Below are 26,341 nucleotides of genomic sequence, written 5' to 3' on the forward strand. Positions count from 1 at the left end.
AGTTGAGCAAATCATTATCAAAACAATTCAGCACGGTTTTACTATTTATTAAAATAGTCAGAACTATTAAACTATAAATACACATTTATTTTAAAAGTCAAAGCCGGAACTTAAATTCAGATAGGACTGCTGCTTGGGGTGTATTTTGAAGATGCACTTTATAAGGAAAGCGTGAATCAACGTCGATTCATATTATTATATATTTTTGTTGATAATTTGAGATAATTAATACATTATACTGATTTTGATTATTGTTCTCGGGAGGCACGGCATTTAGAGAATGTGTTTACCTTATTTGACAGCCAGTTCAATGCCAACAGGGTTTATGGTTGATGAATGACATTCACACAGAGCAGTCGACATTGCCCTGTCCATGTCAAGACTGTCTACAATATTTTCACTGGAATACGTTTGTAAGCCCGAAGCAGGTTGAAGATGCGACTTCGGAATGTCCTGGGAATAGGCATTGGGACGTTCAGTGTCCTGGTTGGGGGGGTAAGACTTACATTTCAGGGACAAACATGGTTAAAAGGCTGTAGACTGTTGGCTATTTGTCACTAGTCGCTACTGTTTTCTATGGATAATGTGTATTGCCCTGTGTTGGGTTGCGTAGGGTAAAGATCTACTGAAGAATGGACCACAGACGTGCAGGTGGAGACTACAAGGAAGAAGACAGTACAGCTTTTTGCCAGGTATATGACATGTCCCATTCCCATATTAGACTGAACTTTGATGATCTCTCAGTGCTTTTGTAATACAACTTTGTACGTTTTTATTATATATCCTATAGATGATGTCAAATCCCCACGAGCTGTCGTCAATCCAGATATATCGAAGTAAGTGGTAAAACTAGCTCCAGCCTATGTTTATTACTACTCTATAGCCTACTTCATGGTCCTTGGTAGCCCCTTAATATCAGATGTAATACTCACTATTGTTTGTCCCCAGAATCCGGAACATTGGCATCATGGCACACATAGATGCAGGGAAGACCACCACCACAGAGAGAATGCTGTATTACTCTGGATACACCAGGGCTTTGGGAGGTGTGTAGGAGGGGATTGGGATAGACATGTGTAGGGGGATGAGCAGGTTGAGGTCAGTAATTTAATTTCAATTCCACGTCCTCTGTTAGCTTTTTCCTGCATTGTTTAACAGAGTCCCAAGCTAGCAACTCAATTTCTCTCTCTTTTCTTGTTTCCCAGATGTTGATGACGGGGACACTGTGACAGACTTCATGGTTCAGGAGAGGGAGCGGGGAATCACCATACAGTCTGCTGCAGTCACCTTCGACTGGAAAAAGCACAGGATCAACCTCATAGATACGCCAGGTACAGAGCCAGTCCCATTCAATAAATCGTGCAAAAACACAAACACGAATCCTATAGACAGGCAACCCTGGCACAAAATCAACCCATAGACCCTCCATAGTACAACACTGTGTGTGTGGGTGGGTGTTTCAGGACATGTTGACTTTACTCTGGAGGTGGAGCGAGCCCTGCGTGTGTTGGACGGGGCGGTGGCAGTGTTTGATGCGTCTGCTGGCGTTGAGGTGAGTCAAGCCCTGATACGATGCCATGTTCCCACCCTGTACTGAAATAGGCCTATGCATCTCTGTTTACCTGACTGTATTGTCTGTAAAAAAATAAATAAAATAAAAGACTATAATTGAACTGACCTAGAATCGAGGTGTTGATTGTATTGTAAGTGTGTGTGTTAGTGACTCGGTATGGCTGTGTGTTGTGTCTTGTGATATCACCAGGCTCAGACTCTGACAGTGTGGCGGCAGGCTGAGAAACATCATGTACCCTGTATCTGTTTCCTGAACAAGATGGACAAGCCTGGGGCCAGGTAAAACAACCAGCATCACATAGTGACTCCCTTCTGTTGTAACCAGACATATGCTTGCTTGCTGTTAGGATTTGGGACTACAGTGTTCATTTTGATAAAAAAATATATTATTTTTCCTATATAGTTTACACTTTTCCATTGAGAGCATAAAGAAGAAACTGAAAGCCAATCCTGTGCTCCTCCAGGTAGACAACATTCTCAATAGGCCGTCTATGTATTTTACATTGTTCAGCTTCCCTGCTGTGATAATGCCTCCATATCAAATGACATACATTACAGTATAAATGAGAAACAACTGGTTACACAGATTCCAATTGGCAGCGGGAAGAGCTTCACAGGATTGATTGACTTGATTACCAACCAGCAAATGACGTGGCGGGTGAAATCCAGAGCAGAGGATGGCCGTGTCTTTGAGACCAAATCTCTCAGCCAATCAGATGACCCGGAACTTCTTCAGGACGCTATGGAGGCCAGAGCAGCTCTGATAGAACAGGTACAGGAAATGACATCATCATGCCAACAGTCATCGAGTGCTTATTTTTATGCTATTGCTGATAGCTTAGATCGCTATAAAAACATAAGTATAGTAAAAACATGTGTAAATGCTATGTTTCAAAGTTGGCATTTGCATTTTTTCATACACAGGTTGCTGATCTGGATGATGAGTTTGCGGAGCTGTTACTTGGAGTTTACGGTGAAAATTTTGATGCGGTACCTCCTGCCAAAGTAAGCAATATTTATCTCAGGTAAAATATCAGTAGGACTGAGTTCTGCATGTGGTATTGTGTGTGTATCTGGTGTATTGTGTATTCTCCAGCTCCAGGAGGCAGTGCGGAGGGTGACTCTGGCACGTAAAGGAGTCCCTGTGCTCTGTGGGAGCTCTCTGAGGAACAAAGGTGTTCAGCCTCTCCTGGACGCCATCACAGCCTACCTCCCTGCCCCAAACGAGAGGCACCACGACCTAGTGTGAGTACATCCTCTACCCCTAACCAGAACTCCATCACAGCCTATCTCCTCGCCCCCAACAGGAGGCACCATGGTGTGAGTAACATTTATCCTTTACCTTGTAGAGTCAACAAAGTGTGTTATCCATAATAGCCCACTCAGCTCTAACCCCAATAGGACTTTTCTATAAAATTATTTTGTGGGATACCTAACCAAAATGTAATTCAATCTGATCCATATCATTGGGCTGAAGCCACTACTCTTCTCTACCACATATATCAGTCAGGGATTTATTCTTGAGTCAGACCCAGTTTGATTCAGCTTGGTCTATTCCCTTCACACAGGCGTTGGTACCAGGATGACCTGTGTGCCCTGGCCTTCAAGGTGGTGCATGACAAGCAGCGAGGTCCTCTGGTGTTTGTGAGGATCTACTCTGGGACCATGAAGCCCCAGTCTGCTGTCCTCAACATCAACAGGAACAACACGTACGTAGGTCCATCACCATCCCACTACTACCCAATACCTGCTTACTGCTACAGCAGCTTGCTGAATGGGATTCAATTAATGCTCATCAATGAATTAACTCTGTATCTCTTAAGGTTTTGTTGCATTGGGTATAACTGAGTAGGAGCCCTCTAAAATGGTGAACCTTACAAATTCTCAGGCTGTTCCAATAAACTCAAGTACTGTTAGTTTTCTAATTACTGTGCTTGCCATTTTGAATTCCACTGGTCTCCACTGTAGAGAGAGGATGAGTCGGCTGCTGCTGCCATTTGCTGACCAGCATGTGGAGATACCTTCTCTGACTGCAGGAAACATTGCACTCTGTGTGGGCCTCAAGCAGGTAGGACTTCTTGAGAGACTACCTGTTTTTGATTTTTTTTTTACCTTTATTTAACTAGGCAAGTCAGTTAAGAACAAAGTCTTATTTACAATGACGGCCTAGGAACAGTGCTTTGTTCAGGAACTGCTTTGTTCAGGGGCAGAATGACAGATTTTTACCTTGTCAGCTCGGGGATTCAATCTAGCAACCTTCCGGTTACTAGTTCAACGCTCTAACCATTAGGCTACTTGCTGCCCCATAAATTGGAATTGAAACCACATCCATTCTCAGTAAAGAGTAATATGTTTTTGAAACTGAAACATTGTTTTGAATCTGTTGGGTGACAGTGGCTTGACAATTAAACCAAACACTTTAATTTCCAAGCAATCTTTCATTATGTTTACAAAAAATTCCTCTCTCTCTCAGACAGTGACAGGGGACACTATTGTGTCCTCCAAGGCCTCGGCAGTGGCTGCGGTCCGGCGGGCCCAGAACGAGAAGGAGGGGGAGAGGAAGAGGGGTGGAGAGCAGGCTAGTCTGGTGCTGGCTGGAGTGGAGGTCCCTGAGCCTGTCTTCTTCTGCTCCATAGAACCCCCCACTATGTCTAGACAGGCAGGTCAGTGTCCCTGCAGCCATTACTAAGCATGGGATCCCTGCTCAAATCCCCTCATAACGTGCACTGTTCTACAGGCTTGTTTGAGCCACCTGGCCTAAAACTCTTGTAACACTGTTATAACAACCTATGAATGTTATTATCCTCTGTTTTCTATTAGATCTGGAGAATGCCCTGACCTGCCTCCAGAGAGAAGACCCTAGCCTGAAGGTCAGGGTAGATTCAGACTCTGGACAGGTAATACCACCTGTACAGGAGGAACATGTATGATTGATTAATTGCTTGGTTGAAAGTGATTGATTGAATGAATGTTAGCTAGCTAGCATATAATATTAGACTAATAAAATATGCAATATCTGTTTTAATGGTCTTTGTACCGTCTCCTTCGCCAGACCATTCTGTGTGGAATGGGAGAGCTGCACATTGAGATCCTCCATGATCGGATCAGGAGAGAGTACGGCATCGAGACCCACCTGGGACCTCTACAGGTGGCCTACAGGGAGACCATCCTCCAATCAATGGCCACCACAGGTATAGTATGCCAATCAGTACGGAGGTGGAAACCATATTTTCCAATCAGTGTAGATCGTACTGATTCTTCTTATTCTGATTCCTGCTTGTGTGTGTTTCAGACACGCTGGACCGTACAGTTGGGGAGAGGAGACACATGGTGACTGTGAGTGTGGCGGTCTGCCCCATCATGGACTCCTCCTCCTCCTCGCTCACTTCCTGTGAAATCACCTACGATGAGGAAGTGGAGGAGCAGCTGTCCCCTGATGTCAGGGACGCCGTGGAGAACGGCGTAAACAGCTCTTATCTCCAAGGTAACGACATCACAGATTATGGAAGAAGACCCCCATTTTCGATGAGTCTTGTACTGTTGTAGCCCCTATTCTGATACTCATTATGTTCTCACTCTCCCAGGTCCGTTGCTTGGTTACCCGGTCCAGGGCGTGTCCACTATGATCCAGAGTGTGAGCATGGAGCCGGGGACGTCTCTAGCTATGTTGTCTGCCTGCGTGTCCCGCTGTATGCTCAAGGTACATTAACACCTTCACATGATAGTGTTGTGTACACAATGTGAGATGATCTCTGCCTCTGTACTGTAGTCTTGTGATGGCTCTGTGAGTGTCGATAGAAGGAGAAAGGCATTAGAAATATGGGTTTCTTTACGCTGCTGCTACTCGCTCTATGCATCGTCTCTTTACCCCTACTTACATGTACATATTAACTCGACTAACCTGTACCATTACACCCTGTATATAGCCTCGTTATTGTTATTTTATTGTTACTCTTTTATTTTTGTATTTGTTATTTATTCAATATTTTCTTAACTCTTATTTTTCTTAATTGCACTGTTGGTTAAGGAATTTTAAGTAAGCATTTCACGGTAAGTTCTACACCTGTTGTATTTGGCGGATGTGACAAATAACATTTCATTTTATAGTAATACTACGCTAGTAACAGTGACCCTATTACTCATACTATTACTAATACTACGCTAGTAACAGTGACCTTATTACTCATACTATTACAAATACTACGCTAGTAACAGTGACCCCATTACTCATACTATTACTAATACTATTACTAATACTACGCTATTAAGTGACCCTATTACTCATACTATTACTAATACTACGCTAGTAAGTGACCCTATTACTCATACTATTACTAATACTACGCTAGTAAGTGACCCTATTACTCATACTATTACTAATACTACGCTAGTAAGTGACCCTATTACTCATACTATTACTAATACTACGCTAGTAACAGTGACCCCATTACTCATACTATTACTAATACTACGCTAGTAACAGTGACCCTATTACTCATACTATTACTAATACTACGCTAGTAACAGTGACCCTATTACTCATACTATTACTACGCTAGTAACAGTGACCCTATTACTCATACCATTACTAATACTACGCTAGTAACAGTGACCATATTACTCATACTATTACTAATACTACGCTATTAACAGTGACCCTATTACTCATACTATTACTAATACTACGCTAGTAAGTGACCCTATTACTCATACTATTACTAATACTACGCTAGTAACAGTGACCCCATTACTCATACTATTACTAATACTACGCTAGTAACAGTGACCCTATTACTCATACCATTACTAATACTACGCTAGTAACAGTGACCCTATTACTCATACTATTACTAATACTACGCTAGTAACAGTGACCCTATTACTCATACTATTACTAATACTACGCTAGTAAGTGACCCTATTACTCATACTATTACTAATACTACGCTAGTAACAGTGACCCCATTACTCATACTATTACTAATACTACGCTAGTAACAGTGACCCCATTACTCATACTATTACTAATACTACGCTAGTAACAGTGACCCTATTACTCATACTATTACTAATACTACGCTAGTAACAGTGACCCTATTACTCATACTATTACTAATACTACGCTAGTAACAGTGACCCTATTACTCATACTATTACTAATACTACGCTAGTAACAGTGACCCTATTACTCATACCATTACTAATACTACGCTAGTAACGGTGACCCTATTACTCATACTATTACTAATACTACGCTAGTAACAGTGACCCTATTACTCATACCATTACTAATACTACGCTAGTAACAGTGACCCTATTACTCATACCATTACTAATACTACGCTAGTAACGGTGACCCTATTACTCATACTATTACTAATACTACGCTAGTAACAGTGACCCTATTACTCATACCATTACTAATACTACGCTAGTAACGGTGACCCTATTACTCATACTATTACTAATACTACGCTAGTAACAGTGACCCTATTACTCATACCATTACTAATACTACGCTAGTAACGGTGACCCTATTACTCATACTATTACTAATACTACGCTAGTAACAGTGACCCTATTACTCATACCATTACTAATACTACGCTAGTAACGGTGACCCTATTACTCATACTATTACTAATACTACGCTAGTAACAGTGACCCTATTACTCATACCATTACTAATACTACGCTAGTAACAGTGACCCTATTACTCATACTATTACTAATACTACGCTAGTAACAGTGACCCTATTACTCATACTATTACTAATACTACGCTAGTAAGTGACCCTATTACTCATACTATTACTAATACTACGCTAGTAACAGTGACCCTATTACTCATACTATTACTAATACTACGCTAGTAAGTGACCCTATTACTCATACTATTACTAATACTACGCTAGTAACAGTGACCCCATTACTCATACTATTACTAATACTACGCTAGTAACAGTGACCCTATTACTCATACCATTACTAATACTACGCTAGTAACAGTGACCCTATTACACATACTATTACTAATACTACGCTAGTAACAGTGACCTCATTACTCATACTATTACTAATACTACGCTAGTAACAGTGACCCTATTACTCATACCATTACTAATACTACGCTAGTAACAGTGACCCTATTACTCATACTATTACTAATACTACGCTAGTAACAGTGACCCTATTACTCATACTATTACTAATACTACGCTAGTAACAGTGACCCTATTACTCATACTATTACTAATACTACGCTAGTAACAGTGACCCTATTACTCATACTATTACTAATACTACGCTAGTAACGGTGACCCTATTACTCATACTATTACTAATACTACGCTAGTAACAGTGACCCTATTACTCATACCATTACTAATACTACGCTAGTAACAGTGACCCTATTACTCATACCATTACTAATACTATGCTAGTAACGGTGACCCTATTACTCATACTATTACTAATACTACGCTAGTAACAGTGACCCTATTACTCATACCATTACTAATACTACGCTAGTAACAGTGACCCTATTACTCATACTATTACTAATACTACGCTAGTAACAGTGACCATATTACTCATACCATTACTAATACTACGCTAGTAACGGTGACCCTATTACTCATACTCATACTACGCTAGTAACAGTGTTGTCTCTGTCCCCTGTAGGCTCTGAGGCAGGCGGGGGGGCAGGTGCTGGAGCCTGTGATGTCACTGGAGGTGACGGTGGGGGAGGAGCACCTGAGCTCTGTGCTGGGTGACCTGGCTCAGAGACGAGGGGCCATCCGGGACATCCAGAGTCGCCATGACAGCAAGGTGCTGCTTGCCACCGCACCCCTGGCTGAGATGATGGTAGGTTGGTTCAATGTTGCCGTGGAAACCTCCTGTAGTGACAGGGCAGACAACACCACCAAGATAGTATAAAAGTGCTTTTTTTAAAATTAGTTTCACTATTTCTGTTTTGTACATCTCTCGTCTTGTTACTACCGAATCAAGTCCAATGCTTGCGAATGACGCATCATGTTCAGCATATTCTAAATGCATCTAAATGCAAAAGTGACACTGCAGTATCCCTCCTTGGATCTAATCTTTCCTCCTCTGTTTCAGGGCTACTCCACCGCCCTGCGAACTCTGACCTCTGGCAACGCCACCTTCTCCCTCCAGCTGGACATCTATGAGGCCATGAACCCCCAACACCAGAATGCCCTGCTCAACAAGATGGCTGGCCTCGCCTGATGACATCACGCAGAGATGGAAGAGTAATTCTGCGAAATGTAAGCCAGCAGGAATGTCCATTTACAGTGCCTTCAGAAAGTATACATGTTGTTGTGCTGGACTGAATTCAAAATGGATTAAATATATTTTTTCTCTCACCCATCTACATACAATACACCATAATAACAAAGTGAAAACATGTTTTTAGAAATTTCAGCTAATTTATTGACAATTAAATACAGGAATACCAGGAGTACCTTTGGCAGCGTTTACAGCTGTGAGTCTCTTAAGAGCTTTCCACAGCTGGATTGTGCAACATTTGCTCATTATTCTTTTCAAAATTATTCAAGCTCTGTCAAATTGGTTGTTCATCATTGCTAGACAACCATTTTCAGGTCTTGCCGTAGATTTAAGTCAAACCCGTAACTCGGACACTCAGGAACATTCACTGTCTTCTTGGTAAGCAACTCCAGTGTAGATTTGGCCTTGTTTTTTTAGGTTATTGTCCTGCTGAAAGGTGAATTCATCTCCCAGTGTCTGCTGGAAAGCAGACGGAACCAAGTTTTCCTCTATGCTTGAAAAAAATGGACAATGGTACTCAGTATGTGTTGTATTGGATTTGCCTCAAACATAACACTTTGTATTCAGGACAAAAGTCAAAAGCCTTGCCACATTTTTTTGCAGTATTTCTTTAGTGAGGGTTTCTTAAAAAATATATACACTGCTCAAAAAAATAAAGGGAACACTTAAATAACACAATGTAACTCCAAGTCAATCACACTTCTGTGAAATCAAACTGTCCACTTAGGAAGCAACACTGATTGACAATAAATTGCACATGCTGTTGTGCAAATGGAATAGACAACAGGTGGAAATTATAGGCATTTAAGACATCCCCCAATAAAGGAGTGGTTCTGCAGGTGGTGACCAGACCACTTCTCAGTTCCTATGCTTCCTGGCTGATGTTTTGGTCACTTTTGAATGCTGGCGGTGCTTTCGCTCTAGTGGTAGCATGAGACGGAGTCTACAACCCACACAAGTGGCTCAGGTAGTGCAGCTCATCCAAGATGGCACATCAATGCAAGCTGTGGCAAGAAGGTTTGCTTTGTCTGTCAGCGTAGTGTCCAGAGCATGGAGGCGCTACCAGGAGACAGGCCAGTACATCAGGAGACGTGGAGGAGGCCGTAGGAGGGCAACAACCTAGCAGCAGGACCGCTACCTCCGCCTTTGTGCAAGGAGGAGCACTGCCAGAGCCCTGCAAAATCACCTCCAGCAGGCCACAAATGTGCATGTGTCTGCGCAAACGGTCAGAAACAGACTCCATGAGGGTGGTATGAGGGCCCGACGTCCACAGGTGGGGGTTGTGCATACAGCCCAACACCGTGCAGGACGTTTGGCATTTGCCAGAGAACACCAAGATTGGCAAATTCGCCACTGGCGCCCTGTGCTCTTCACAGATGAAAGCAGGTTCACACTGAGCACATGTGACAGACGTGACAGTCTGGAGACGCCGTGGAGAACGTTCTGCTGCCTGCAACATCCTCCAGCATGACCGGTTTGGCGGTGGGTCAGTCATGGTGTGGGGTGGCATTTCTTTGGGGTGCCGCACAGCCCTCCATGTGCTCGCCAGAGGTAGCCTGACTGCCATTAGGTACCGAGATGAGATCCTCAGACCCCTTACCACTAGCGTAGTATATGCTGGTGCGGTTGGCCCTGGGTTCCTCCTAATGCAAGACAATGCTAGACCTCATTTGGCTGGAGTGTGTCAGCAGTTCCTGCAAGAGGAAGGCATTGATGCTATGGACTGGCCCGCCCGTTCCCCAGACCTGAATCCAATTGAGCACATCTGGGACATCATGTCTCGCTCCATCCACCAACAGACTGCGCAGATTGCACCACAGACTGTCCAGGAGTTGGCGGATGCTTTAGTCCAGGTCTGGGAGGAGATCCCTCAGGAGACCATCCGCCACCTCATCAGGAACATGCCCAGGCGTTGTAGGGAGGTCATACAGGCACGTGGAGGCCACACACACTACTGAGCCTCATTTTGACTTGTTTTAAGGACGTTACATCAAAGTTGGATCAGCCTGTAGTGTGGTTTTCCACTTTAATTTTGAGTGTGAAACCAAATCCAGACCTCCATGGGTTGATAAATTTAATTTCCATTGATAATTTGTGTGATTTTGTTGTCAGCACATTCAACTATGTAAAGAAAAAAAGTATTTAATAAGAATATTTCATTCATTCAGATCTAGGATGTGTTATTTTAGTGTTCCCTTTATTTTTTTGAGCAGTGTATAATGTGCACCCAGGGGGGGCCCCAGAACCGAGTTTGGGAAACCCTGCTTTAGTGCCTTGTTGCAAATGTTTCCTTCTTTTCACTTTTGTCAATTAGGTTAGTATTGTGGTTTAACTACAATGATGTTGAGCCGTCCTCAGTTTTCTCCCATCAAACTCTTAACTGTTTTTGTCACCGTTGGCCTTTATGGTGAAATGAGCGGTTTCCTTCTCCGGCAACCGAGATAGGAAGGACGCCTGTATCTTTGTGGTGACTGGGTGTATCGATAACTTCACCATGCTCAAAGGGATATTTGTCTGCTTTTGAAAAAATACATGCCCTACTTTGCAAGGCATTGGAAAACCTCCCTGGTCTTTGTGGTTAAATCTGTTTGAAATTCACTGCTTGACTGAGGAATTACAGATAATTGTATGTGTGGGGTATAGAGATGGGGTAGTCATTCAAAAACTGTTAAACAGGGGCTCCCGAGTAACTCAGTGCAAGAGGCGTCACTACAGTCCCTGGTTTAAATCCAGGCTGTATCACAGCCGGCCGCGATTGGGAGTCCCATAGTGTGGTGCACAATTCTCCCAGCATCATATGGGTTTGGCAGTCATTGTAAATAAGAATTTGTTCTTAACTGACTTGCCTACTTCAAGGTTAAATAAAAAACACTATTGCACACGGAGTCCATGCAACGTAAGAACATCTTTGCTCCTGAACTTTAGGCTTGCCATAACAAATGGGGTTGAATCAAGACATTTCATTTAAAAAAAACATAATTCCACTTTGACAATATGGGCCAGTGACATTTTCAATGCAGGCTATGATAAAACAATGTGGAAAAAGTTTATGGGTATGAATCATTTCTGAAGGCACTGTAAATACTCCCGTGAGGGTGTTTGCTGTGCAAACATGAAAATCGGGTCAAGAACATGCATGTGGGCATTCAGTACTTCTGTTGAACATATTGTAGAAGTGGCGGTATCAGTCATTAAATGTATAGCAATTGTATAAAAGATGTGTTCCAATGTGTAATTTCCATGAATCGGTAAACTGCGTCGCACTTCGGGTGTCTATCACTGTAGTGTTTACACAGACAAACTTTGCAAAAGTTTCTTTTAATTCATAAACATTAATATAAAAAGGTGTTCCTACACACCAATCAATTTGTGACATTGCAATGAGGATTGTTCTGAAAAAAATTAAAAAGGCAGAATTTGGCTCATATCAGTGCATCAATGAAGACAATCAAGTTTGATTTGTGAGATTATTTCTCTCTCATTGTGGTTAACGCTGCTTCTCAGGTTGTAGCCCCACAGTGGCTGTCAGCTCATACCCCTTTGTACTCATGTGCACAGTAACCTGTAAACAGAGGCTCAGCTGGTATACCACGCCTAGTAGAGCAAGAGAAGACAGAAGGGGGGAAGAGAAAAGACAGGAAGAAAAGAGAGGGTGTTACCACATTGTACAGTCGTGGCCAAAAGCTTTGAGAATGACAAATTTACATTTTCAAAGTCTGCTGCCTCAGTTTGTATTTCCTCCAGAAATGTTATGAATTGCAATTAATTGCAAAGTCCCTCGTTGCCATGCAAATGAACTGAATCCCCCCCAAAAACATTTCCACTGCATTTCAGCCCTGCCACAAAAGGACCAGCTGACATGTTAGTGATTCTCTCGTTAACACAAGTGTGAGTGTTGAGGACAAGGCTGGAGATCACTCTGTTATGCTGATTGAGTTTGAATAACAGACGAAGCTTCAAAAGGAGGGTGGTGCATGGAATCATTGTTCTTCCTCTGTCAATCATGGTTATCTGCAAGGAAACACGTGCCGTCATCATTGCGTTGCACAAAAAGGGCTTCACAGGCAAGGATATTTCTGCGAGCAAGATTGCACCTAAATCAACCATTTATCAGATCATCAAGAACTTCAAGGAGAGAGGTTGTTGTGATGAAGGCTTCAGGGCGCCCAAGAAAGTCCAGCAAGCGCCAGGACCATCTCCTAAAGTTGATTCAGCTGCGGGATCGGGGCACCACCAGTACAGAGCTTGCTCAGGAATGGCAGCAGGCAGGTGTGAGTACATCTGCACACATAGTGAGTCTTTTGGAGGATGGCCTGGTGTCAAGGGCAGCAAAGAAGCCACTTCTCTCCAGGAAAAACATCTGGGACAGACTGATATTCTGCAAAAGGTTAATTTCTCTGAATCCCTGAATGGGCTGCCATCAGTCAGGATGTGGCCCAGAAGTTAAATGACAGCATGCCGGGGCGGATTGCCGAGGTTTTGAAAAAGGGTCAACACTGCAAATATTGACTCTGCATCAACTTCATGTAATTGCCAATAAAAGCCTTTGGACACTTATGAAATGCTTGTAATTATACTTCAGTATTCCATACTAACATCTGACAAAAATATCTAAAGACAATGAAGCAGCAAACTTTGTGGAAATTAATATTTGTGTCATTCTCAAAACTTTTCACCACAACTGTATACTTGAGTCAAGAGTTTTTTTGCCCCAATTCTTATAAGGGGGGCGCACCACATAATTAAATGGAACAGTACGTTTCTCTATGGGGGCGACTTACTGGACCATGCGACAGCGGTGCTGGATCAGACGACTATAAGCATCGTTTGTGTCTTTCACATCCTTGTCACTCCACAACCGCTCCCCCACAGCACTGGCACGGGGCCTGGGGATAGGAGAGAAACATCTTCACAGACTAATATTACAGACAGTGCAGTGTAAAATGGATGGAGAGGAAAGGTATCTTCTAAGATTTTTTTTTTTAAACATTTGGGTTTGTCTGCAGTGTACCAGAGTCTGGGGGTCAGGTTGGTAGCGTCCACGTATTCCCCCCACAGACAGGCCTCTCCGCCGACTACCAGCTTCTTCTGAGCATCTGTGCCTGGGTTCACAAGGTCAAATGTAATTCAGGGGTCAGGAGGCAATCACACGGAAAAGTTTCTGTATGCCCATTTCTGCATTTAATCTTTAAATGATGTGAATGGAGTTATTCATTCTACTACTTCAGTCAACAGGGTTGCACAGAAATAAAAACGCATGACCATCGGATCACAAGACAGAAGTGGATGGCTTTTGGCACGGAAGGCGTTTTCCCTGTTCAGGCTCAGAGCAGGTGGGTTGGACCTTAGCGGACTCGTATGACACAGGTCTATCAATTTAGAACAGCATGGTTAGGGCAAAGTCTTCCTTTATCACAAACAATAAAAGTCAATGTATTGGTCCTTGCTGCCCTAATGTAAATATACAGTGAGGTATCGCGCTAAGCGTCGCGACCAGTCGATGTAAAATATAAAACTCCAACCATATTTTTAAAAAAAATAAATAACACAGCAAAGAGTAGTATTTTTTTCAGAAATAAAGCATCTGCCAAGTGTCCAGATAGACACACACACACCATTAAAGTCCTGTGGGTCTGCCTTGTAAGCGGCCTGCCAGTCTTGGCCGTAGGAGATGCGGTTCAGGTACCAGGGTGTGGAGAGCAGGGCCTGGTAGCCTGATGCTGTGACCCTTGCCATCTCAGCCTGGTACTGCTGCTGGTTGCCTTTCCACACGTGGATTAGCGTGTCTGCCTTCAGCTACATACAGTAGAGACACATCACATACTGTAGATACACATGCAACGTGTGATTGAGGAGTATCCTTAGTATTTAGGTGTAGTATTAGTACTACTAGTAATTTTTTTTTTGGGGGGGGGGTGAAGAAACTTAAAAAGAAAGAAAGAATATGCCACAGGAGAGCCCTCCATGGATAAGCGTGCCTCTGGGTACATTCAAGACGCAAAACAACATTGTAGAGAAGTGACAAATTGAAGCTGTCCCCTTGCAAGATGCTTCCAGTGAGGTGGTTTTCAACACATGGGTGTCTCTCTTTTCATGGTGGGGCATCACAAAACAAATGGAGTAAAGTTCTGAAGTTGGCTGGATTTATAAGGTTTCACGTCAACTTCTTGCTTACAATGTTCAACATGTTACAGTGTTGCTGATCTTGAATGTACCCCGAAATAAGAGCAGCGCTGTGAAGCCATGAATCATGTACGCCAAACGCGCTGCAGCAAGCAACAATGATCAAATCAAGAAGTTCAATGTCCCAGTACAAACCACAAACAAGACAGCCATAGGCCTCAACCTAGACCAGAACCAAAATGAATACCAAGCAAAGGCAATGCACAGCCCTAACTGGTTTACCCAACAACCTCCATCTTTACCATGAACCAAAGCTGGATACAAAAAATGTGTATGTCAGGTTTACCGTGCTGGTCTAAAACACACACACAAAAAAAACTTCCAACAAGAACCATGTCTCTATACACTACGACTTTGGTCCAGAGAGCAGATGTTTCAATATGATACAGCGGTGAAATATTCAAGTGCAGACCTGTTGAATGAAGTCATTCAAATTTGAAAGGACAATTTTTGCATTTTCAACCGTGGCAATGTTAGTCCAAAACTCAGAGCTATTCCAGATCTCCTAGAACCCGGTCCTCTTTTTTTAAACATTAAAGATTACTTTTTTAAAATTTTTATTAGGATCCCCATTAGCTGACGCCATAACGTCAGCTAATCTTACTGGGGTCCAACAAAAGGGAGGTGTCTGATGAAGATAACTGACCATTGAAGCTGAGTGGCTCGACCTTGTAGTACTTCTGCCAGTCCTGTCCGTAGCTAATGTAATCTAGGTACCAGGGGGCGGAGAGGATGGTGGTGAAGCCCGCCTCCGTCACCTTCTGAAGCTCCTCTTCAAACTTGTTTCCCATCCACACATGCACTACTGTGTTTGACTTCAGCTGCAAGTATTACACTGATATGTTACTCAGAAAGCATGTTTATTATTTGCGGCTGTGGTGGTCAGACATTGGTTTGAAATCATTTATTCTAATACTTTGAGCGCTAGCTTGAGTCTGCCTGGAGTGCCAGATGGGCGGGATTTGCAGTTCTGGGACTTTTCTATTGGTTTATTAAGCCAGGCAAGCTCAAACAGGCACAGATAAATACTTTTTTTTCAGTATTTGAAACACAGGTCTGGTGGTGGTTAGGAGAGATATATATATATATATATATATATATATATATACATACACACACAGGAGCCAAGCCATGAAGCCACATGCACTACTACGTATGTAAATACCAGGTAAGAAGTGAATAAGGTACAGTTAAAGTCAGAAGATTACATACACCTTAGCCAAATACATTTAAACTCTGTTTTTCACAATACCTGACATTTAATCCTAGTACAAATGCCCATCTTAGGTCAGTTAGGATCACCACTTTATTTTAAGAATGTGAAATGTCAGAATAATAGTAGAGAGAATGATTTCTTTCTTTCATCACATTCCCAGTGGGTCAGACATTTACATTTACTCAATTAGTATTTGGTAGCATTGCCTTTAAATTGTTTAGCTTCCCACAATAAGTTGGCTGAATTTTGGCCCATTCTTCCTGACAGAGTTGGTGTAACTGAGCCAGGTTTGTAGGCCTCCTTGCTCGCACACGCCTTTTCAGTTCTGCCCACAAATGTTCTATAGGATTGAGGTCAGGGCTTTGATGGGTCACTCCAATACCTTGACTTTGTGGCAAAATGGCTTAAGGACAACAACTTTGGAAGTATGCTTGGGGTCATTGTCCATTTGGAAGACCCATTTACAACCAAGCTTTAAATTCCTGACTCATGTCTTGAGATGTTGCTTCAATATATCCACATAATTTTACTTCTTCATGATGCCATCTATTTTATGAAGTGCACCAGTCCCTCCTGCAGCAAAGAACCCCCACAACATGATGCTGCCACCCCCGTGCTTCCCGGTTGGGATGGTGTTCTTCGGCTTGCAAGCCTCCCCCTTTTTCCTCCAAACATAACAATGGTCATTATGGCCAAACAGCATTTTTTTTTCTTCATCAGACCAGAGGACATTTCTCCAAAAAGTATGATATTTGTCCCCATGTAAAGTGGCAAACCGTAGTCTGGCTTTTTTATGGTGGTTTTGGAGCAGTGGCTTCTTCCTTGCTGAGCGGACTTTCAGGTAATGTCGATATAGGACTCATTTTACTGTGGATATAGATACTTTTGTACCGGTTTCCTCCAGCATCTTCACAAGGTCCTTTGTTGTTGTTCTGGGATTGATTTGTACCAAAGTGCGTTCATCTCTATGAGACAGAACGCATCTCCTTCCAGAGCGTTATGACAGCTGCATGGTCCCATGGTGTTTATACTTGCATACTATTGTTTGTACAGATGAACGTGGTACCGTCAGGCGTTTGGAAATTGCACCCAAGGATGAACCAGACTTGTGGAGGTCTACAATTTTTTTTCCTGAGGTCTTGGCTGATTTCTTTTGATTTTCCCAGAATGTCAAGCAAAAAGGCACTGAGTTTGAAGGTAGGCCTTGAAATACAATTGACTCAAATGATGTCAATTAGCCTATCAGAAGCTTCTAAAGCCATGACATCATTTCCCAAGCTGTTTAAAAGGCACAGCCAATTTAGTTTGTAAAATTCTGACTCACTGGAATTGTGATAGTGAATAAGAGAAATAAATCTGTCTTTAAACAATTGTTGGAAAAATTACTTGTGTCATGCCCAAAGTAGGATGTCCTAACCGACTTGCCAAAACTATAGTGTGTTAACAAGAAATTTGTGGAGTGGTTGAAAAACGAGTTTAAATGTATGTAACCTTCCGACTTCAACGATAACTGAAGATATTTTGATCATAGAACTATTAGAATTTCACTTCAGAAAATTAGTCGGATTTCTAAATATCAGAGAGGCTGCTTTTCCCTCTGCCTGTGCTAATAAATGCTGCTGCTCCGTTACCTTAACTCCATTGTCAATCACCTCCTGCCAGATCATGTAGCCCTTGTTGGTAGTGGTGACAATATCCAAGAGCCTATCATGTGACAGAAAATAACCACATGATAATATGAATAATTCATCTTTGGACAATAGAGTGGGACATTTTTTAGAATATGCGGAAGTTAGTGGGTTTTTTATTTTAGGTTGGCCGAATTACTTATCATTTGCTTCACTTTAAGGCCATGTCTAACTGAAGCCACACACCTCTGAATGTAGAAAGACTCCAGCTTGCTGTAGTCCGTCCCAAAGCCTTGCTGCGCCATGAACTTCTGGATGTCTGGGTTGGACTTCCTGTGGATCACAGAGGCAGAAAGTAGTGTTTTTATTGATGTGCTTGATGTTGGCGGAGACAGCCTACAGTACCGTTTTCATTTCCATTGACTGTCAAACAAGCCAGAGTCACATGGCTGTTGACAATTGTGGTCATATACTGTACCTTTGTAGTGGATAAGGAGTCTGTGGGTCAGTTGGTGCTGAATATTTAGACTTTGATTAAGTAACGTTTGAAATAAATATCTGCTAGGGTCTACTAGCAATGACTTATGTGGTTGTTTCTCCCTGCTCAACATAGTTGTTATATGCACCGATTGCCAGTCACCCTGGATAAAAGTGTCTGCTAAATTACGAATATAAAATGTCCTTATAAGCCTCTCACCAGCAGCTGAAGTCAACCTCGTCTCCTCCTAGATGGATATAGGCATCGGGGAACACTGTGCTGACCTCCTTGAAGAACATGGCCATGAAGTCATAGGTGGTGTTGAGGATAGGGTTGACCGGTCCAAACGAGCCAGAGGGGCTGGCTCCAGAATAACAGGGGGTCAGTAGGTCCTTCTGGCCTGGAAAGGGGGCATGAGAGAGGAGCAGATAAAACCAATGCAATATCAGGTAGCTGCATATTTCATTTCAATTCATACAAAAACATTATGCAAATGTGCATGCCTAAAAGGACAAAAGACTACCCTGACCCCCTAGAAATGAACCCCTTGATACAGCCAGAGGACTTACATCTGAAATAACCCCTAAGTGACCCCACACTCACCTTTGCCCCATGACTGAGTGTGTCCAGGGGTGTCAAACTCAGAGACGACACGAATGCCCCTGAGGCGAGCAAACTCAATGATCATCTTCACGTCAGAGGGCGTGTACACATGCGTGTACGGGTGGTATGCTCCCTGCAGAAAAAAACGATACATCAAAACAAAAGCTGTCATACACAAAAGGGAATCATTATATACATATGGATATGCATTGAGTAGTTTATACCTTTACACTAGCCCTTACACATTTACAACTTTGAAATGACTGATTTGTTGTAAGCAATACAGTGATAGATCCACCAAGACCACAAGGCTTGTGACACTCCCACCATATACTTTTCAGCATTACATTTTTTGCCGTATGACCTTTGCCCATCTGGTCTTTTCAGGTGTGTGAAAGCTGTAGGTATAGCAGCTTAAATGGGACCAGGCTATTGATAACAACGTCTGCCTACCCACTCACCTGCTGGCTCAGCTGTGGGAAGGTACGGCTCATGTAGGGGAAGGAGGGGTCATCTACTATGTGCCAGTGGAACACATTGAATTTGTTCCACGCCATTGCTTCCTGTGTGTGGGTAAGGGGAGAATGAGGTTGATGATGACATTATGTTATGTAATGTTATGCCATTAATATACAAATTAATTTAACCATAACAACAACAAAGTGAACTGAAATCGCATGTATCGTCCTCTAACCAGATTGGCTAAGATGACTTTGATGGGCAGGAAGTGACGAGAGCTGTCCAATAAGAGGCCTCGATGTGTAAACCGTGGAAAGTCCTGGATCTCTGTCCTATTGATGCTTTTCTGTGAAAATAAAACAAAGAAATTGAAAATGATCCATTAAAAAAAATAGAAGTACCATTGAAATATTTCTACAATTTAATCAATTTGATTAATACTTCTGAGGCAAAAACCACAATGTGGAATTGAAAATAGCTTGCTAAGTTGCTGGGAACTGAATTGCCAAATGCGTTGATGCATTAGAATGACTTGGAATAGAGCTACTGTAAACCAGTAAGGTAGGCTACTTCCTCCATCATGTGACTTGTGTTCAGGCATGAGCGAGGCCTCCTTGTTTAACAAACTCTATTCATATGGCATTCATGTCAACTTACTGCTCCATATTTATCCTCATACACCAACTGGCTAAAAGTCTCCAGACCTGGTAATAAAAAGTGAGACACATAGACAATGATTAATCAACAGAATCACAGAACAACCACAACAGGATTGTAAACACATGCTTTACAACACACTGTAAACAGCTTGGATATGTATATAGTCTCAAATCTAATCAAAGTTTATTGTAATCTGCACAGGATACAGTGTAGTGCTGTACACAGTACAATGAAATGCTAACTTGCAAGCTTTCCTCTCAGTACGTAGGTATGAATTACAACATTTCCTGTAGCTTTCAAGGTCAAGACACAAGATGCTATGCAACGCAACCACAGAAGTTGCACAAGCGTTATGAAAACAAGTGAAACATTATAACAATATAGGTATGTAAATAGAGGAAGGCCTCACAGGTGTGACCAAACTTCTTTCACAACTAAACTTAGCAAAACAGTATGTGTGTATAGCATAAAAGCCATGACCCCTACCTCTCAGCGCGCCCCACACCTTAGGTGCTTTCAGCACAGCAACAGGAGAGTCCACCGAGAGTTCGTCTGTGGACAGGCAGCAGAAAGAAGACTGTCAATCCTATGGTTTTATCTGATAATGCCCACTGATTTAAATTGCATGCATATGTCACTGTTACCCATCTAGGTAAGTGGATGTTTCTTCTTTGATGAGTAAGTAAATGCATGTTAGTTTCTCTTTTTTAGTCTGGGGCCTTAAGACACAGCTAAGACCAAACTTGCACGTGTACTAGTGGTGTGCATTCATGAAACAGTAGCTAAGTGTCTTAACAACAAAGATCTGGTGGTCTTATGCCTACTGACCTATTATCTTCCAAGACATTCTAGGTAATCTTTCTCTGTCTACTGGGGGATAATACCTTCCTAAACACTGATGTAGGATGACGAGACCTGGGCCTCAATCCCACTGGGAAGGCCCCTCGACTATACTTGTGAAGACTCTGCTATTTGTATTTACCCTGCTAGAGTCCCAACCTTGCAAACTTGGGTCTGAATTCAGAGGAAAAGCGCTGATCTCGGAGCAGGTCTCCCTGTACATATAATCCTATTCATTATGATCTAAAAGGGAAATCTGATCCTATATCCGAGATGCTTTGTGAATACGGTACCTGGCTTAGAGCACCAACAAGGAAGACAAACATCATGCCAGGGCACTCACATGACTCGTCAGATGTCACACTTGGGTAGTTGTCACACTCAGAGTCAGCTGATGTGATCCACACCTGTAACTCAGACACAGAGGCAAATGCCTTCTTTTTGTTTTGCCCTTGCATTCTGGAAATTGGGAATATGTATTCGTCATACCTGCAGGACAAGGAAGGAAGAACAAACCAGTTCACGTGACTGTATGTGAAAAAAACGGGGAATTTCTGTGCATATAACACATTCAACAGTTATAGCTCTATTCAGCACACGTTTTTCAGAAGTAGGCTTTCACTTAAGTTGTATTTTAATACAATTTAACTCAAACGTGAATGATTTCAAATTTAACAGAGCCAACGCCAAACAAACATTTACATTACAGTGTCTTTGAAAATAATCACATATTACCTTCGATATGCATTTTGAAGAAGGCTGCAGCTCGCACCGGAAGACGATTCTTTCGCGTCAACTATCTGGAAACTAACACCGCTGAGTTTGAATGCTACCGTTGACATTTGGACTTTCTGAGGCAACGGCCAGAGAGATCCATATTGAGAATCGCCCAGGGTAGGTTCCTCGACATCTTTATAACCATAATCTTGCGTTGCCCGGCAGACAACAACAGCAAGTAATAATGCTGTAAACTTCAGCGTCGCGATCATGATGTACAACTACTGTATTGCCAACTACCAGTCAGCTGACAACTGGCGAGACAGTGGGGGTGTTTTGGTAATATAGCCTGGAGAGGGCGGGGCTTAAAATCAACGCGGAAATGTTAACTAACAAATCAGAACATTGCATTTAAAAAAATTAATTATTGAGCAAAAACCGTAAAACAATATATAATGTGATGTATTCGTGAACGCATAGTGTAATTGTTTGTTAAATTCATATATGCATAAAACAATTTATTCTGGTTATTCCTGAGAGTTAAAAATGTCCTCAGTCAGATACCGAGGCTATTTATTGTAAATACTTACTAACTAATGTCGAGAATATCTGCAGAAACACACCACACCATGATTAGATATGTTAATTTTCATAATTATTCTCACCAGATGTACCGAAGACTTATTGCCACAGAAATAAATTAGGGAACAATAAGCAAATGGACAAAATACATAAGAAGCAGGTTGAAAGGTAATCTTATGACAGTTCTTATGGTCACATATTACCGGCTGCCTAAACAAACGAATGCTCGATGTTCAGCTATAAAGACTCCTTGCTCTTTGAACTTTGCAGGCTCAACCCTCAAGCGTGAATTTTGTCCAGCAAGTGGCGTTGTTGTCATTTAAATAAGTGATTCACAAAATCATTGGTGATGATGAAGTTTCAAAGTTGTTTCCGTATCATTTAGGTTTTCATTCTTCATCGATATCTCTTCATTCAAAGACTCAATCATGGACACTCTTAATGACAGTTGTGGCTGCTTTGCGTGATGTATAAGTGTCTACCTTCTTGCCCTTTGTGCTGTTGTCTGTGCACAATGATTTTTGTGCCATGTTTTGTGCTGCTACCATGTTGTCATGTGTTGCTGCCTTGCTATGTTGTTGTCTTAGGTCTCTCTTTATGTAGTGGTGTGTTGTCTCTCTTGTCATGATGTGTGTTTGGTCCTATACTTATATCTAATATATATTTTTTAATCCCAGCCCCTGTCCCCCAGGAGGCCTTTTACCTTTTGGTAGGCCATCATTGTAAATAAGAATTTGTTCTTAACTGACTTGCCTAGTTAAATAAAGGTAAAAAAAATAAAATCTCCACATTTCACAATTTCTAACTTGATTTGGGAGAATTTGATCAGACAAGATCTTTCTACAGTTAAGCTTTTCAAATGTTGTCAATGTTGCATGCCAAGTAATGTACAGTATATATATCTAAATCATATTGTGCTGTGGTGTCTGTACAATTTCACAAATATGAACTAATTTATGCTGTAAGGCCCAGGCATGCAAAATGTATATTCCACTTAAGGTAGCTGTCCAGTGTTTCAAGATTTCTATGAAATATGATCTATAACTATTTACAATATGAGTGAAATGGTTTTCCTTCCCCAAAAATGTAATTATTCTAAAAGAGCCAATGCTAAACAAACATTATTTACAATGAACAATTCTGATATATTTCATATTTTCAATGATATGTATGATATTTAACTGTCTTAAACTTCTATTTTGTGTGTATACGATATTGAAGTGTATCAACATTTTGCAACATCTTGCAATATAATATGTTTGGAATATTACATTACTCCTGGATGTGTAACAGTATAATTTTAGACCGTCCCCTCGCCCATACCCGGGCGCGAACTAGGGACCTTCTGCACACATCAACAACTGACACCCACGAAGCATCGTTACCCATCGCTCCACAAAAGCCGCGGCCCTTGCAGAGCAAGGGGAACTACTACTTCAAGGTCTCAGAGCAAGTGACGTCACTGAATGAAACGCTATTTAGCGCCCACGCTAACTGTTTCACATCCGTTACACTCACCCACCTTTTGACCTTCCTCCTTTTTCCGCAGCAACCAGTAATCCGGGTCACGGCACCAATGTAACAGTATAATTTTAGACCGTCCCCTCGCCCATACCCGGGCGCGAACTAGGGACCTTCTGCACACATCAACAACTGACACCCACGAAGCATCGTTACCCATCGCTCCACAAAAGCCGTGGCCCTTGCAGAGCAAGGGGAACTACTACTTCAAGGTCTCAGAGCAAGTGACGTCACTGATTGAAACGCTATTTAGCGCCCACGCTAACTAAGCTAGCCGTTTCACATCCGTTACAGATGCATACCGAGGGGTTTGTACTTTGATACTGATTATATGGTCTTTCATTTTGCTTATAGAAAGAACTCTGATGGCCATTAACATAGTCTAAAATGTATTTGTTAGGACACTGCAGAATATTGCATCGCCTCATATTTTAATTTCTGATGCAAGGACATGTTCTTGTTTTCATGCTTGAGGGTCGATTCTACAAACTTCAAAGAGCAAGGTGTCTAAAGCAGTTTTTCTGTGTTTGAATGGTGTTGCCATACCCCAACAACAGTTTAGTTTAGTTTATTAATTCAACCATTTAAAAAAAAACAAGCACCGAGGATAACACACAATAAAGTCTGGGACTTATTTTCCATTGTGGTCCTCTTGAGACAATATGGCTATACAAAATCGAACACAGTATAGCAGTGAAATAATAAAACAAAAACATAAAAGAAGAACATCAATCTCATCATTCCAGTTACATCATAGGGGTTATTCTTAGGGTACAGAGGACATCAAACATATTTTTACTTTATGTTTAAAGCTGTCCAGAGAGGACGTTGTTTTTATAGGCAGAGGCAACTCATTCCATTCTGAGGCTCCAGTATACAAGAAAAGTACCTTTCCCAGCATTACTCCTGAACCTGTATAAGCGCACATCAGCAACACCTGCTCTGGTGCTGTGATTGTGTGCATCCCTAACACGAGGAAAGTAATCACTTAGATATCTGGGCGCAGGACCATAAATACTCCTGTAAACCAAACCTAGTCTAATCTGGGACACACTAGCCTCAACAGGCAGCCAGTTTAGTTCCTGAAAGCAGCTCCTGCCTATGTGAGTATGTGAACTCACCTTCAATACTACCCTGATCTTATTCTGGGCTATCTGGAGCTTCCTCTTCATAAGTTTAGATAAGCCCCCAAACCAGGAAGTACTAGCATAGTCAAAATGGCATTGAATGAGGGCAGTAGCTAGCACTTTCATGGAGTCCTTATACAAGCAGCTTGGACTTTCTAACCAAATTCTTAGTCCTGGCATTAACCTTCCCTAGCACCTTATTGGCCATGCTCACACCTCCCAAGCTTCCATCAAGGATACATCTCAAGTAGCTAACAGAGGTTTTAGTAGTCAGCACCTCACCCCCTAACTCCACTCTGATTTCAGACAACCTACACAATTTAGGTCTGGATCCAAAAATAATTGCTTCAGTTTTCCCTAAGTGCAGAGATAGCTTATTATCTCCAGGCCATTTGCTAATGTTAGTAAGCTCTGTGCTAAGTATACTCTCCAACATAGTTTTACTTTTGTGAGACACCAGAAGTGTAGAGTCATCCACATAAAGAAAAAAACGGCAAGAACAAGCATCTTTCATATCAATTAATATACAATAAAAACAGCAGAGACCCAAGCATGCTTCCCTGCGGAACGCCACAACTCATTGGTTTTGCCTGAAACAGTGAACCATTAACCTCTACTACTTGCTCCCTTCCTGATAAATAGGACTTTATCCAGCCTAGAGGGATACTGCTTAACCCCAGTGGCTCCAGTTTGGAGATTAGGAGACAGTGATTAACTGTATCAAAGGCCTTCTGTAGGTCAAGCAGTACCACACCACAGAGATTTCCCTCATCAATCTCTTTCCTGATGAAGTCAGTCAAGTAAAGTAGACATGAATGAGTATGAGTATGTTTTTCTAAAACCCGACTGAAAATCATACATTAGACCCTGTTTGTTAACATATTCATACATTTGCTCATGTACAATTCTTTCCATGATATTTGATGTTACACAGAGGATAAATACAGGCCTATAATTCCCAGGGTCAGATTTTATCCCCTTCTTATACAGAGGTATAACTTTAGCTTGTTTCATGTCCCTGGGAAAGGTGTCTTGTTCAAGAGAGAGATTAACAATATGCTTAATACAAGGGCCAATTTGCTGAGCAGAATCTATTAGGAACCTTGCAGGAATATTATCCTGGCCTGTGGCTTTGGAGCATTTAAGCTCTGCCAGCATACTGACTATTTTGACTGTAATGAATAATGATGTTCATTATTTATGAGGAAATAGCAGCATTATTTTTAACATCTGTTTGAGATACAAGTTTGAGGTGGGGTTTTTGAAGAGTTTCTTTTCTAATTTATGCTTTGGCCACAAATACAAATATAGGACAAGTCAACAACATTAGTTGGGAGTTAACAGATTATAAGCTTTTAAGAGTGAGATTTTCATGGGACACTTACCCACCCCAAACCACCTTCTGTGGCTATGCACAGGTATGGAGTGCATTCAGTCAAAGAGA

General features: G+C 41.9%; 2 protein-coding genes across 8 annotated transcripts; one reads left to right on the top strand and one right to left on the bottom strand.

Annotated features, from left to right (window-relative positions):
* The first annotated feature begins 123 nt into the window (after window positions 1-123).
* On the top strand, window positions 124-11,768 carry gfm2 (GTP dependent ribosome recycling factor mitochondrial 2). Its single transcript, XM_036967444.2, has 21 exons — window positions 124-495; window positions 614-692; window positions 791-836; window positions 949-1,046; window positions 1,206-1,331; window positions 1,464-1,552; window positions 1,763-1,851; window positions 1,976-2,036; window positions 2,159-2,344; window positions 2,497-2,577; window positions 2,669-2,817; window positions 3,141-3,281; window positions 3,541-3,640; window positions 4,046-4,235; window positions 4,393-4,469; window positions 4,625-4,763; window positions 4,865-5,056; window positions 5,157-5,272; window positions 8,257-8,439; window positions 8,695-8,861; window positions 9,301-11,768. The coding sequence occupies exons 1-20, from the start codon at window positions 436-438 to the stop codon at window positions 8,821-8,823; spliced, it is 2,331 nt and encodes a 776-aa protein (XP_036823339.2). The 5' UTR covers window positions 124-435; the 3' UTR covers window positions 8,824-8,861; window positions 9,301-11,768.
* hexb (hexosaminidase subunit beta) lies at window positions 5,622-22,494 on the bottom strand. Of its 7 annotated transcripts, none has more exons than XR_016493386.1 (15): window positions 21,686-22,046; window positions 21,294-21,439; window positions 20,597-20,662; window positions 20,108-20,154; window positions 19,686-19,796; window positions 19,453-19,554; window positions 18,992-19,124; window positions 18,608-18,788; window positions 18,157-18,243; window positions 17,914-17,986; window positions 15,713-15,887; window positions 14,499-14,679; window positions 13,895-13,985; window positions 13,665-13,769; window positions 12,186-12,477 (listed from the first exon to the last, which is right to left on the bottom strand). XR_016493386.1 is itself a non-coding variant. In XM_090227181.1 (14 exons), the coding sequence occupies exons 1-14, from the start codon at window positions 21,937-21,939 to the stop codon at window positions 8,450-8,452; spliced, it is 1,599 nt and encodes a 532-aa protein (XP_090083307.1). In that variant the 5' UTR covers window positions 21,940-22,046; the 3' UTR covers window positions 5,622-8,449. The 7 variants fall into 7 exon arrangements, 4 of the variants coding, with proteins under 4 accessions (XP_090083307.1, XP_090083308.1, XP_021446230.3 ...); XR_016493387.1 differs by having other exon boundaries at window positions 13,895-14,252; XM_090227181.1 differs by lacking the exons at window positions 12,186-12,477; window positions 15,713-15,887 and adding an exon at window positions 5,622-8,471.
* Between the last annotated feature and the right edge of the window lie 3,847 nt (window positions 22,495-26,341).

The sequence above is a fragment of the Oncorhynchus mykiss genome, chromosome 29 (assembly GCF_057628025.1).
Source record: "Oncorhynchus mykiss isolate SJ-2025 chromosome 29, ASM5762802v1, whole genome shotgun sequence".
Lineage (NCBI taxonomy): Eukaryota > Metazoa > Chordata > Actinopteri > Salmoniformes > Salmonidae > Oncorhynchus > Oncorhynchus mykiss.